The 14554-nt window shown below is 44.3% G+C and overlaps 1 protein-coding gene across 1 annotated transcript in view; it reads right to left on the bottom strand.

The window, feature by feature from the left end:
* Nucleotides 1-14554, bottom strand: part of LOC103657995 (zinc finger protein 827) — a 157571-nt gene that overhangs the window by 61611 nt on the left and 81406 nt on the right. The window contains exons 6-7 of the mRNA XM_008685446.2: nt 7676-7915; nt 5297-5354 (exon numbers count right to left, since the gene is read on the bottom strand). Of these exons, the coding sequence (XP_008683668.2) occupies nt 5297-5354; nt 7676-7915 (298 nt within the window). The remainder of the gene's footprint in view (nt 1-5296; nt 5355-7675; nt 7916-14554) is intronic.

Here is a 14554-nt window from a genome sequence, read left to right on the forward strand (position 1 = left end):
GCAGGTTGTGTACTGCACCAAGGTACCACACATGGGGGGGGCCTACTTAACGTCACAGATATCAAAAATTTATGTATTTACTGTGACAGTATTCCAGTAGGTGGCAGTATCTTGAGGAAAGGTGTCTTAAAATTTGCAATGGCACCATATAGCCCTCTAGGAGCTTTGCCTTCACCAAAAAAAGCACCGAATGTTTTAACTGAAGGGACTCCATGAAATTAGTAGCAATTTCCATTTTTTAGAAATGGAATCTCAATGCATTTAATTCTTAAGTCCTAAAATTTAATGGGTAATGAGAAAATGTGGAGAGCTACTCAAAAATCACCAATTTCGTGTGCTCTGTTTCTTGTTTATTTTCTTAATTGCTTTTATCTAACCCAGTGTTCTTTGTAAGTAATCTTTTACTTTTTAAGGTAATAGAGCATAATTCTCTTAGGCCTTCTAAAAAATGAAAAGAGGAAACTGTACAAACTGATGCTTTCCCAAATGTGTGCAATTTCTATTACTGAATCATAAATATTTAAGGACATGCGTCCAAACGATCACACAGGAAAATTCTACATTGGACACTTCCAAGTGCATACGTCTTTTAGTGAGCACTGTAAGTGCCATTATCGAAATCATAACAAAGATTCCGCATTGCGAATTCTGAAAATTGGGCAAATTAAACGTTGGTTGGCACGGCGTGATATGAGTCTACCTTTCTCCGATTGTCCCACTTCTGCTTTTTGTCTTGTAAGAGGAAAAGGACAATTTGGGTAAACACTTCCTTACTTTTGGAATAAAGTAAGCCAGGTGCGAGAAGTTTTTCTTAAGGCCTGCAATCTTATATCCCCATGGACACTGAATTATTAACGGGTAAAAGAGAGAACAAATAACCAAGAGAGGGTTCTTGGCAGCCATTGTTTGACGTTCATGGTGTTACACAACATTGAGCATGTCCAATTCACTGCCAGGAGCTATCTGATTCTTACTCTAGGGTTCCATTTTCCTATTTCGATCTTATCCAGCATCTGGCGGGGTGATGGTCCATGTCAGAAGATGTAGATCTTCTTTTTATTCCATTAAACTTTGGGATCTGGTTATGATATCATGCCTCATATATTTTCATCAACAAATGATCATATTAGCTGGTTATCTATTCCCTGCAGAATCTAGGCTTGTGCTATGAAAGGAAATAAAAAATCAGGATTTTATTAGTCTCTTAAGTGTTCAGTCCTTCTGTTCTCCTGGGTCTGGCTGGACTGTCTCCTCATCTCATTTATCAGGTAGAATGGCATTAAGAACGCTCCGTCCACACACTATCTCAAAGGAGATGCACAGCCTTCTTTACACTTAGATTGAATTTGCTAGACTCTGGGGTTAAGCAGGCAAAAGAACTGCTGTTTTAGCATTTACGGTGAAGTTCCAACTAAAGGACTGATTCAGTGGAGGTGCCCCTAGGAGGGCACAAACAAAGGTGGAAGGGTTAAGGTCAAGGCATCGGTGAGCAGGACCCCACGATCCAATCATTCCAGCTGTTAAGTAGATTGATTTTTTTGCCTGGCTACACGGTGCACTTCCGTAGATTGTTTTTCTCCTTCACTTTTGGGAAGATGATACTAATTTAAGCACCTGAGTCTCAGTTCTTGGGGTGAAAGAAAAAGTGTTCTAAAACAAGTTCTTAAAATGATATCTGGGATTTGCTTTAAAATAATTTAGGGGGAGGAAGAACAAAAGGAGGGGACTTCTCAACAAGGGTCATGAGATGATCGTTGTTCAGACCGAGTGATGGGTACTTTCTCTACTTTTGTGTATGTTTGAAATTTTCCATTGAAAGAGTTTTTTTTACAAATGAGGTAGAGAGCCAATGATCCAGAAACTTGCTAGTTACTTGTTTCAACCTTTAGCTTCACCGAAACCATTCTTTTTAAATTGCTACAAGGAACGCTGTCTAACATCATTTTCTCTCTCCCTGTCTGCCCATCTTATAATAGAGATATTAACAAACAGCAGCATTGTCAATGGAAAGGATCTGACGAGGAGGGAGGTACCAGCAGCCCACATGGGATGGACGGAGAGCTGTACACACATCCCCAAACTTCATGCTCTCTTGGTGCCCAGGCATGGAAATCCGCACCCCGCATCTCCTCTGGTTGGTAAGCACATACTGGAATGCTAAGCTACAGTGTTTCTTCCTAGGCTGCTACATTTTTCCTTAGTTCTTGTGGTTGGAATGAGAGTCAAGACCAAAAAATGACAAACAACTGTGGAGAAAGTTGTGTTTATACAGAACAGGAAGAATCAGTTGCTTTCTTCCAGGATTGCACATCTCTTCTCTGCTCTCAGCCCCCTCGATACCCAGACTCTAGGAGCAGGAGATCTCGCTGAGTGGAGGAGCTGAGGTGCCCCCGGCATCTGGAAGAGCCTGACCCCAGCACGGTGCTGCAGCCAGCGTACCAAAGCCCGCCCTTCAGAATTAAACTACCTTTAGTGTACCCAGCAACTCTCAAACATGGCAGATTATGAGCTGGACTGCCACCATTTTGGACAGCCAGCTTCTTCTGGAAAACCTAGAAGAAGATTCTACTAAGTACCTAAAGATCGGAGATAAGGAAATTTGGAGGCTTGATGTCAATCTTTTTGAAAAGTATCGCAAATCCTACCCTAAAACGTAACCCGCCTGAGCTGACCTTGTGCATACAAAATATGAAAGAGTTCCTTCTAAAACAGGAATCAAAAGAGAGAGGGAGCTGGCATTTTTTCCCCTGCTGTCCCTGCTATCAGTTAACTGAGGTTAAAGAGGATTTCTTGGCACAAAGCCGCTCGCTCATTCTATTCCACCTGAAGTAATGAGGTGAGAAAGTAAAAAAGAGACCTGTTTGAGGAGAGGCTAATTGAACAAGTTCCTACTCAAAGGAAGAATAAAAACACACCAAGGATTCCATAGAAGGAGAATAAACCCAGAACTCTGTAACACGGCTATATGACCACTGTACCATATTGGGGGCTCATAGCAAGCACCTCTCCCTCTGCTTTGGGCAAAAGATCTGATTTGGATTTCTTCTTACTCATAATCTCCCAGCAAGAGAAGAATTTAAAGATTGCCTCATTTTTGCCAAATGGCTAAAAAAATTTCTCTTCTATCCTATAATTATGCCCTAACTCCAGCCAAGGCAATTTAGGCTATGAGACGCATTTTGCTCATTTGGGGCTGGTTCAAACCTCCTCTTAGTCTTCCCAGAGAACACCTGAAAAGCATAAAATAACATGGCTTCGCAGCATACCTTTCTGTTATATAAATATGATGATGTGATCTTAAAGATCCAGCAGAAAACCACCACAGGGAGTGCTGTCGGTCCCGCCCATACTCCTTCACTGCATTAGCGCGCTCATCAAGAGCGAGCGAGGGAGCGAGTGGCTGGCAGTGCTGGCCGCTAACGGTGAGCAAGAACGGCCTTCACCCTTGGAGCCCCAGCAACTAAGAGGCTCCCTATCCCTTGCTGGCGGGGACCCAAACTGGTGAATAGCATGGGGGTCCAAAGAGCTCGCCCCTTGCCTCCTGGCAGAATTTACCCTATGGTGCAATTCATGCTCTAGAATTCTCCGTGGGATTGAGCTGAAGCCAGAATCCAGCGAAAACTACGTTCTTGCTCCACAACTTCCCCGTCCCTCTCCTGCCACCTTCATTGCCCAGCAGAGTCCTCTGAGAGCACTCCCTCAATAAAGCCCCTTACAGGAATCCCTGTCTCAGGCTCTGCTTCTAGGGAACCTGAGCAGTAACACTTCAAGAAACCTACGGGAGCAAATTAAAACTAACATTTTATTATTTTTAGTCTGCTGTCTTTCATTGTCTCCCAGTCAGGACAATTTCATGGGTTTAGAGCCATGGACACAAGCACAGATACTAAATAGTCTTTTACATGTGGAAGGTCCACTGGAATCTGTAATCTACGTAACATCTCCTATTCGGGCAACCAACTGAACAGACAAACAGCCCTCCCAGCCCCAAGATCCATTTCCCAAAACAATGCGCAGCCCAGATCGCAAGACCCGTTTTCCATCTGTGTACTTAATAGGCAGAAGCAAGGCTGGTACCACTCTTCCGTTCTGCTACAGCAGGTTTCGTGTTCCTAATACTATCTGAACTTTGTGTGAGGCCAGCTGGCTCCGTTTTAATTACTATTTGACATTTGATATTCCTAGATTCCAATTCATAGAATTAAAAAGAAAAAAACAACTCGGGTTAAGGTTCAGATGAGCACTGTTTACGTGCCTGACGATGCTCTGAGGTTAGCTCACACCACCTCAAGAAAGACAAACCTCATTTATCTTCCACTGCAAGAATTAAAAACACAAAACCAGTCAACTGTTCCCATTAGCAAGAATCCAAGTTTGCTCGGGAAAGCATAGTTCCTTGATTTAAAACCTTCTTGGGAGCCCACATCTCATTCTCCCTGTTCCTATTTCATCTGGTGAAGCCCACATCTTAGGTTCACTCAGGTGGTCTGAGGGTGGGGGACGGTCCCTGAAAGCTAGAGCGCCTATCTCTCCCGGGGTTCCTTTTTCGCAATGGTGGGGCATGTGAACCACAGTTCACGTGTGCACGGCCTTCCAGGGGGGGATGAGTGGCGGCATGGGCCGGTCCTCCTCCTTCCACCTGGCAAACGCATGGGCATCCCACCCTGGCTGACCTCCTCCAACTGCCTTTGGCAAACGTACAGCATCCTTATCCACCGCTGTTAATGACAAAGGTTTTCCTGCAGCCTTTTAAAGCATTTTCTCTCACTTTAAAATGTTCTGCCCTCCTAACAAGGCTGTGAGGTGAAAAGCTGGGCTATCCTGGGTGACCAGTGATCAGCCCACACCTGTGGAGCTACTTAGGAACACAGCTGCCGTAAGAACCTTGGTCTCCTGAGCGGGTGACGTCTTCCTGAGGTATGGACCCAACTCTCGATCCCAGCTGTGCCACCCATTTAAACTCCCAAGTCAAGAAACTTCTGCAAAGAGAATAATCATATGACCTACTTCACGAAACTATTATAAGGAATTAAAAACAAGAACATCTGGAAAATTCTCCAGCCAAGTAACAGCTATTAGATGTTTGATAAATATTAGTGGTCTTTCCCCTTGGTGCTCTTGCTTTCTGTATTGTTTCCACAAAATTTCTAACACAAACTAGGGGCAAAAAGGCATGACTCCTTTGAACCCGGTGGGAGAAAATAGTTTGGGGAACAGTGTGCAACACGTGACTGGAGCCTAATGGCCCACACAGGGGGCACAATGAGGGGACACCCCCCCCAATAAAATGGCGTACCTGGTGGTCGTCCGAATGGTGTTTTCTTTTGTGTGATTGTGCTCTTTGCTCACTTTTTCTGTAAGGAGAAAGAATGAAACATCTCTTTTAGGTCATTTGTATTCAATTTGTGTCTCTAAGGCTTAAACAGAAACTCCCTTAACGTTTCTTTTTCTCTTGTGGTTTTCTTTTGGTTTCCTTTTTAAATATTCAAACCCTCCCTGTCTTATTCGTAAAGACAATCATTAAAAGCATATAGACAGCAGCCACAAAAATATTTTAGTAGAAACCAATCAAAGGGAAACAGTCACTGACAAATTTCAAGTGTGTTGTCTGGTTTTAATGAGGCCTTTATAAGTACACATACACACAGAGAGATGTGCGCAGAACCCGTTATTTCTACATCTTTCCCCAGCTGAAAATTTCTGCTTTCCTCTGATTCAGCATGAAAATCGCAGTTGCTGCAACTGTTACGCTTCTGACTTTGATGACAACCTTTAAGCATTCTGTATTGTCAGGCCCCTTTGTGAGAGGGGATATAAAAACAGCCATAAGACCTCTGGGTTCTGCAGTCATCGAGCACTTATTCTGATAAATGTCACCAGGGACAAAAAAATATCATTAGACAAGCAGAGGTAAACCCTCCCTTACTCTGTCTTGAGGTCTGTATCTACCAGCTGTCAGAAATTATTTAATTAGCTTTCAAGAACACAAAAGTTGAACTCTGGCCTTCCCAATCCAGTTCAAATGTGAGGACTCTGTCCTGACTGTCACAGCTCTCAATGGCTTCACCATGCAGAGAAAACCTGGCCCATTCGGCAAGGGTTTCAGATTTCCAGGGCAGGCAAGTAGAAAACTCCTGATCTTAGGGATCTCTGAACAAATTTAAACAGATATTTGGAAAAATGAAAGGCTTACAACATTTGCCCAGGACTTTGTAATGGCGTGCGAGTTGGTGTGGACAGTTGCTTTCTGTCCACTCAACAATGACAATGGGGCTGAATTTGGATTCACAGGCAGTATTCTTCCAGAGAGCAGGAAACCGGGGCTAAAAGACTTGCCTGAGGTCACCCAGGCAGTGAGAGTGCCAGGGTGAGAACACTCAGACACAAAGTTTGTCACTGATAGTAGACAGTGATAACGTACTGTGAGAGACAGAGACTTTCTGAAAAACCACACTGGCCTCACTTTTGCAAATTCTAACTGCTAGGTAATTTTCAAAGTTATATTGTTTTTAGATATGCTTTCAGCCGTTTAAAAAAAAAAAGCATCTTGTAGGATTTGGAGCTTTGGGAAGCTTGCAAAGATCCACGTGTCCTGTGAAGTTTACAGAATTTACTGTTTCCATTACTGCAGGGCTTTGCACAAAGAACAATCCTTGTTTGAGTACTCGGAGGCCACCATTTTTGGGACCAACTGATAGTTTCAAGCTCTGGGCTGTGTCAGCTGGCCAAGAAGAAGGTGAACTATCATGATGGTATGCAGATTCTAGCTTCTTTTCCCTGATATTTTTCTTAGCAGGGAAAGCAAGTGAATACTTAAATAATGAGGCATCTCATGGAGTTTTGAATATGTTACCCGTAACAAAACAGAGTTTATCAAACATTAGTAACAAACTTTACTGATACATGAACTGCTGTATGTAGGCCAATGTTCGGCTGTGGACAAGCTGTGTGTATTTCATATGAATCTGAATCTTATATGTGTATACATCTTTGATGTCAATCATGTTCAGTAATAACAGCATGTTAAATTTATTAAGGACAAACACTCTGCAGCTTGAAAGAGTTAACAACCAAGAGGACCCTCAACCGTTCTATCAAGACACTTAGCTGAGCTGGTAATTCCTACACCTGTGAATTCCAAGTATTCAAAGTAGAAACAATTGGTTTACAGAAAAATGCTCTGCAAGGGGAGAGCTGGAAAGAGTGCTCACATTTTCATCTTCTCCCTTTGCTTGATTTTTTTTTTTTTTTGGCAAGATACAGTAAAATCTTAATTCAAACCACAATAATTTGGAATTCAAGGTAATTCAGTCACTGTTGGAGTAAATTGAAGTTTATCTTTTGAACATTAGAGAAAAAAAAAAAAGGCTGTTAATCAGATCAACTGCCTAAGCAAAAGTAGAGGTGAGATGTTTAGCCTAGTCAACAGGGATCATTGGCACAGAATTGAATAGAGTTCTAATTTCAAATGATTCTTAACTATTTATTAAAGAAAGTTTGGCAGGAGTTCCACTTGGCAACATTTTGTTAACTGTTAGTTTGAGTGGCAGGATGCATGTTAAAGTAACAAAATTGATTTCTGTCTGAAAAATCCTATAAGGTATTTTTACTTTGTTAGAGTGGCTTTCCTTCCAATGATTCCCAATTATTGACGTTTTCCTGCACAGAAACGTACCTGACAGTTGAAAGAGAAGCTCCGAAGCCATCTTCACAGAGATATCCTGACTGAAGAGGCTTCTCTCTGGGGGCACTCTGCCCTCTGGCATCTTCTGTAAGGGTTCAGTTTTCTCTCGCCCGATTAAAGTGCTATAGCCAACATTCCGGCTGGGTGATACCGAGACATGCGAGTCCTGAATGTCAACCTCCATGGGCTCCTCTTTAATCTTCACCATCTGAGTTTCCTTGTAGCTTTCCGCTGTAAGCAGGTGAACGAGGAGAAACCAGAACACCATCGTTTTAAAATTCTGAACCAAACCCAGTTTCTAATCACAGGAAGAACCACGAGGATCGTGTCTGGGAGCAGGGGAGAACACCACAGCACAGGGGCACACAGATGGGAAGAAGACTAGTTCAGCCCACCTGGTTTCCTGAAAAGGGAGGGAACTGAAGCCCAGAGAAAGTGACTTGCCCAAGGCCACACCCGAAGCAACAGAACCAGGCCCAGCCAGGTCTCTGAATCTAGCACTTGGCCGGTGACTGGGGTCTCCTGGCCACTCCCCCGTGCACTCCATCCTCTCTATACCGTGCTGCTTCCAGAACTAATGGAGAACGTGGTGAACGTCTGTCCTTGTTTCAGAACTTACTCAATTTCAGCGAATCAAATCACAAGGAACATCTTAATATGACAATTGTCTCCCTCTATTTTTAAAGCTCTGACCAATTTTTTTTCTCTCTCTCTTCTAGGGCACCTAAATTAATAAAGGGTAAACAGGGTCGATTCAACCAAGACATTTATACCTTGCTGGGAGCTAGTAATCCTCAAGACCACCTACGAAGTTAATTGTAGCCCAAGGACCAACGCTTAGAAAAACAGCAATCTTACAGGTTATAATAATGGTTCAATTTACTGACTGTTGTTGCTTTAGGTGTGACTATTCGATGTTTGCTCTTTAGTCTGAAACATACATTCACCTTGCAAAGTCGGACTGTCTTTACGGTCCATGCGTTCTGTAGAGCTAATGACAGAGCATCTTTGAAACAAGGTGGGGCAATCCGCCCAGCCATTAATTTGGGTCACTTTAAAATGAGCACACTTTCAAATCAATAAGCATTTATTAGTAACTATAGTGTACTCAGCATTCTGGAAAAAAAAAAAAAAAGAGGACACAGAGAGAATAGTGGGTTGAATCGTGACCCCTCAAAATCTGTCTATGTCTTAATCCCAGGAACATGTGAACGTCACCTTATTTGGAAAAAGTATATTTGTAGATGTGATTCAGTTAAGGATCTCAAGATGAGATCCTTCTAGATTATCCAGGTAAGCCCTAAACCCAATGATGTGTCCTTAGAATGGACAGATAAGGACGAGACACAGGGGAAGGGCGCATGGAAGCAGAGAGAGTGCTCTGGACTGAATATGTGTTCTACCCTCTGCCTCAAAATTAAGACGTTGAAACTTCATACCCAATGTGATAGTATTTGGATGTGGGGCCGGTTAGTCATGAGGATGGAGCCATCGTGAATGGATTAGTGCCCCTATAAAAAAGACTCCAGAGAGCTCCCAGACAGCAAAGATTTGGGCTCTTTGATTTTGGACCTGCCAGCCTCCAGATCTGTGAGAAATACATTTTTGTCGTTAATAAGCCACCCAGTCAATGGATTCTGTTATAGAAGCCTGACCGGAGCAAGACAAGAAATTGGAGTCATGACGGCCACAAGCTAAGGATTTCCCAGAGCCACCAGAAACTAGGACAGGTAAGGAAACAGGCTCCCCTAGAGACTTCAGATTTCGGGCTACTGGACTCCAGGTTGTGAGGGAATAAATTTCTGTTGTTTTAGGTTACCAAGTTTGTGGTAATTCGTGAAGGATGGATGGATATAGCAATAAGAAGCAGTAGGAAGCAGACAGGACAGATGTGAAAGGGGAATCTCATTGTTGTAAGCTGGGTGGTTAGAGAAAACTACGTTTTCCTAAGGAAGCATAAGACAGGGGAGAGCCAAGTACGTGTGTAGTTTATTGAGTTGTAGTAAAAAAGGTGGAAGAGCACTTTTAATTAAATGATTGCAATTAATATAGTGTTGTCAATAAAAGCTATATAAGAAGTGGGCTAATTGTTCTTTTCTCCTTCCCGACGTATTACACATGGTTTTCAGGGTAAATGACTTGGTTTTTTTTTTGTCAGCAACTAAACTGCCAAGCAACTGTTATATTTAATTTAGATCCCCTCCCTCTTTCCCGTAGTCAACCTGATTGTTTCCGGAGGATGGACTGCACCCCTTGCAACCTCCTAGGGATCTGATGGCCCGACAGCCACCCTGACCTCTAGCTACCTCACCCGTAGGTGCAGTCACAACACACATTCCCTCTTTGTGCTCCCTCAAAGTACGTCATATTTGGAAAATAAACAGTGGGGTCAGTGACACAGGTATGTAATGATGTCTCTCAACCCTGCAAGTCATTCCAAGGCTTGCAGACAAACACAAAAACATACTAGGAAAGGATTCACTTCATTCCACAAAAATCTCAATGATCTGAAGAGCACAGCTAGGAAGAAGCTCCATTATCTTTATGTTTTTCCATCTCCTTTCCCCAGCTTTACCCCTGGGTTAAAAATCATCTGGCTATGTGTACCACTGGCTTGAATGGTATCAGGTTTTGAAAGCTACTTGGGATAATTTCAAGTATGATTTACATGAAGTGCTTTCTGCCCTTTCTTATGACAACTCTTGACCTTTCACAAATGCACAAAACACTGATTACTGATAAAAAAAACCTTTAGCACTTTTAATCTACCTGATAGATTCCAGACTCACAGAGAAGAGTTTTCAAGCTGACATCTCAATGGGCAAGTGAGACATAATATAAGAAATATATAAGAAAATATTTGCCAACTGTTCTCTTGCCTTTTTTTGTTAAAGCGGGGTTTCTTAACCCGAGTCAGCACTGTTGACATTTGGGGCCAGATCCTTCTTTATTTGGGGAGGCTGAGCCGTGCGCTGTAGGAAGGTTAGCAACAGCCCCGGTTTCCACCACGAGATCTCAGTGGCACCCATCCTCCAGGTGTGACAAACATGAACAACTCCAGATGTTGCCAATATCCTCTGGGGGCAAAATCACCCCAACTGACAACCACTGCTGTAAAGTTTTTGCCACACTTCCGTTTTCAAACCCCTTCCCCCAAACTGAATCAGAACCCAAGGCAATGGGCGCCTGGGTGGCTGAGACGTTAAGCGTCTGCCTTCGGCTCAGGGCGTGATCCCAACGTTCCGGGATCGAGCCCCACATCAGGCTCCTCCGCTGGGAGCCTTCTTCTTCCTCTCCCACTCCCCTGGCTTGTGTTTCCTCTCTCGCTGGCTGTCTCTCTCTGTCAAATAAATAAATAAAATCTTAAAAAAAAAACAAAACACCCAAGGCAAATAAGAAAGAAAAGCTCCTCTTAAGTTCTAGCTTAAGGCTCCCCCACGTATTATGCACCATCTCAGCCTGGTGCCTGGACCGGCTGGCCTAGGAGGCAGGAGGAAGGCTGATTTGGGAACAGATCGTAAGTCGCCTACAGATCCCACTGATCCTCTCTCTCCTTTGCCTGAGGTGTCCTGACAAAACAGTGGTTGAATTAATCATTTCACTCACTCTTAGCTTTGACTCCCACACCTAGGGACATGTCTACCCATCCAGGGTCTTTACTCTTTCCCATCACCTTCCCTCTCCACACATATCGAAAATCCTTTTAGAATCTCTTCCTAAAATAATAGGCCAAATACTAATTTTACCCCGAGTGGCCTATACTGCTATTCCAAGAAAAAAACTGGCACATGGAAAAAGATGAGAGACAGTGTTAACAGTAAGGTTTTGCCTGGGAAGTGGGTTGTAGGTGACTGTTTATTGCAATGCTCATTTGTATCTTTTAATTTTTCTATGATCAATACAGATATTCTGTCATTTACTTACATTTTTAAAAACTAAAAAATGACTACATATGCCCATAAAAAGATGATTATTCCCTCTTTTAGAAGCATTTAGAACACTTTTTATGCCTGGTGGCATTGGAAGAGTGGGTTTGCAAATCAGGTAAGTCCGATTCAAACCCTGTTTGACAACCGCAGGTGAAAATCATGAGAATATCATAATACGGTCTTTTCTACTTTCACCAACACAGTACACATAAGTAATTATCATGAGAACTATTTCATTCATCAGTCATTTGGTCATCCCACCATTTTTAAAATGTCTACTGGGTCCTATGTACTAGGACGGAGGAGATGTGGGATGCAGAGGCAAAGACGTGGCTCTTGCCCTCAAGCACTTTAAATCTACATGAATGATCAAACAAGTATAGACAGCCCTCTAACAAAAGAGGTAAAATTAAAATACAGTGTGGGAAGAGGAGTCAAGGAAGACCAGGAACCAAAGCACAAAGGTGGAATTGTACTCTGCCTGGGGTGTTTGGGGAATACCACCTGGCTGCTTTGGCTGGAGGGCCAGAATTGAGAGATGGCAATGGCACCTTGAGTAAGCAAGACTCATAGGGTGTAAACATAAAAGCGACTCTACTTCTGTCTTCCACTGTCTCTTTAAGCCTGCCCTGCAGGAAGAGTTCCTTTCCTGTCCCTGGGTGAAAACTTGGGCAGGCCCATAACCTGAGAATTCTTAGAGAATACAAAGCTGTATGGTCCTTGGTCTTGATTCAGAATCCAGAAGGTCCAATCCACGTGTGAGTCTACAGTTCCACCTCCTGGGAGGGGAGTCTTTCCCCCTCCATGGAAGGGTCTACAGGTAGCCTTTTGCGGGGGAGGTAACTGGTTCCTTCTCCCTCTCTTGTTGCCTTCTCCCCAGCACAGAGCTGTCTTTTCAGACCCTAGAAGAGAGCTAGAGGAGCAGGGGGGAGAGAGGGAAGGAGAAAAGATGGAAAGCTCTCTGCTATCCCATTCTAGAATGGTTTCACCCTGTTTAGGCCAGCAGGAGTTTCTCTCATGGGATTCAAGCGTGGGGTCTTCAGAGACCTGGAACTTTGAAGTGATCTTTCCCCCGAAGTTCCCTTTATGTGGCCGAACTCCCTCTTGTCTGGGGTCCCTTATTCCCTCCACTGCCCTAGGAATCCACTTGTCCACTTCCATCCCCCTTTGTCATTGTGCAACCACCAATCGGCTAGGCCGCCCCACTGGAAGGCATTTAAGGCCATACCCATGCCAGCCCTCCTGTGGAAAAATGGTCTACACTGGGGCTACGGTTGACAGCTGCCTCTGTACTTGATCGTACAAACAGCGCAAGCTCAGCCCCTCACAGCACAGCAGCATCTCTCACACATGCAGTCCCCAAAGCAGCTCGCCATTTCCCACCCTCTAGCTTTCCCAGGCAGGCATGGGACACCAGAGCACGAGGCTCCGCACCTGAGGAAAACACACGACAAACGCCCCAGGGGGCATCTCTTAAGCCGTGCTCTCTAGATTTGGGGTGAGGCTGGTACCCCTTCTCTCATCCCTGCCACCCTGTAGTGGGGGGATCACAACACAGTTGTCTCCAAGATTCCCTCACCTCCATCTTCAACCGCCTCTCACTTTTATACTCTCAGTTTGGTCAAGAGGTCCAAGAGTTGTGTGTGTGGTAAAATTGACCACTTCAGTCATTTTTAAGTGTCCAGTTCAGTGGCATTAAGTACATTCACCTTGTACCATCATCACCATCCATCTCCAGAATAGTTCATCTTCCCCACTGATGCTCTACCCACTCAACTCTAACTCCCCATTCCCCTTTTTTCCCACAACTCTAACCACCTTTCTATTTTTGGACTCCAGGATAAGAGTTTCCTTCCTTCTTCCCTCCCCCCTCTCCCTCTGCCCTCCCTTTCTTCCCTTCCTTCCTTCTTTCCTTCACTTCCCTCCCTCCCTTCCTTCCTGTTCTTCCTGCCTCCCTCCCCTTCCTTCCCTCCTCCTCTCACTTCCCTGCCACCCCCCCTTCCTTTCCTTCTCTCCCCTTCCCTCTCCCTCCTTCCCTCCCTTCCCTTAAAATTTTTCCTGCTGGAACCTTGGTGCTGAAGCCAAATCCTCTACTGAACAATGGCTTAACAAAGAGAGTCATATTAGATTTCAGAGAAAGAAAACTGGAGAGGTAGGTGGGGCAGAATGTGGAACCTTCGGTGGGGGCCCGGAAGCCTCAGGGCATGGGGGGGCGAGCGAGGAGCCAGCACCCAGGAGGTTTGCACAGGGAAGGAGCACGATCAGGTTGCACTTCAGAAGGGCCAACCTGGCAATGACACTTGGAAGGCCTGGGAGGAAGTGGAAATGGGGGCAGTTGTTAGGAGCTTAGGGTGGTAATCCAAGCAAGGAGACGCTGAGGGCCTGAACTAAAGGTCACGGGGATAGAAAAGACTCACAGGATATTCTAGAGGTTGAATGGCGAGGAACTGGAAGCCACTGGCTAGGAGTCTGAATAAAGAAGGAAGAGACCAATGTGAGAGAAATTACAAAGAAAAATTGTACACGGCCTGGGGTAACGTGATTTAAAAAATCATTCTATGATTCTAAGCCTTGAGATTGGGAGATGCTCTCAATAGGAGCAGGAAAAATAGAAAAGTTGGGTGGTGGAGAAATACAGAGGGACATTTTCAGTTCTATTTTGGCTACGTACTTAGGATTCCTGCAGGAAGTGGAGGTTGGGATGGCTGTGGGCAGTAAGAGGGACGTCACCAGTGACACAAGACCGGAGGTCATCCGACTCCAGAGGACTCGGTGAGATCCAAAGGCAGGTGAGTAGAGAGCAGCAGATGGGGTGGAACTGTTTCCTCTACTCTTAACTCCTCTTAGGGAGGAGGAAGAAAGAGTGAGGAAAAGAGGAGAGGGAGTGGCCCAGCATGGTGAGTTCATGGAAACCAGAGAGAAGGAGAGAGACACCTCAGGT

Source organism: Ursus maritimus, unplaced genomic scaffold, assembly GCF_017311325.1.
Source record: "Ursus maritimus isolate PB19 unplaced genomic scaffold, ASM1731132v1 scaffold_11, whole genome shotgun sequence".
NCBI classification, from domain to species: domain Eukaryota; kingdom Metazoa; phylum Chordata; class Mammalia; order Carnivora; family Ursidae; genus Ursus; species Ursus maritimus.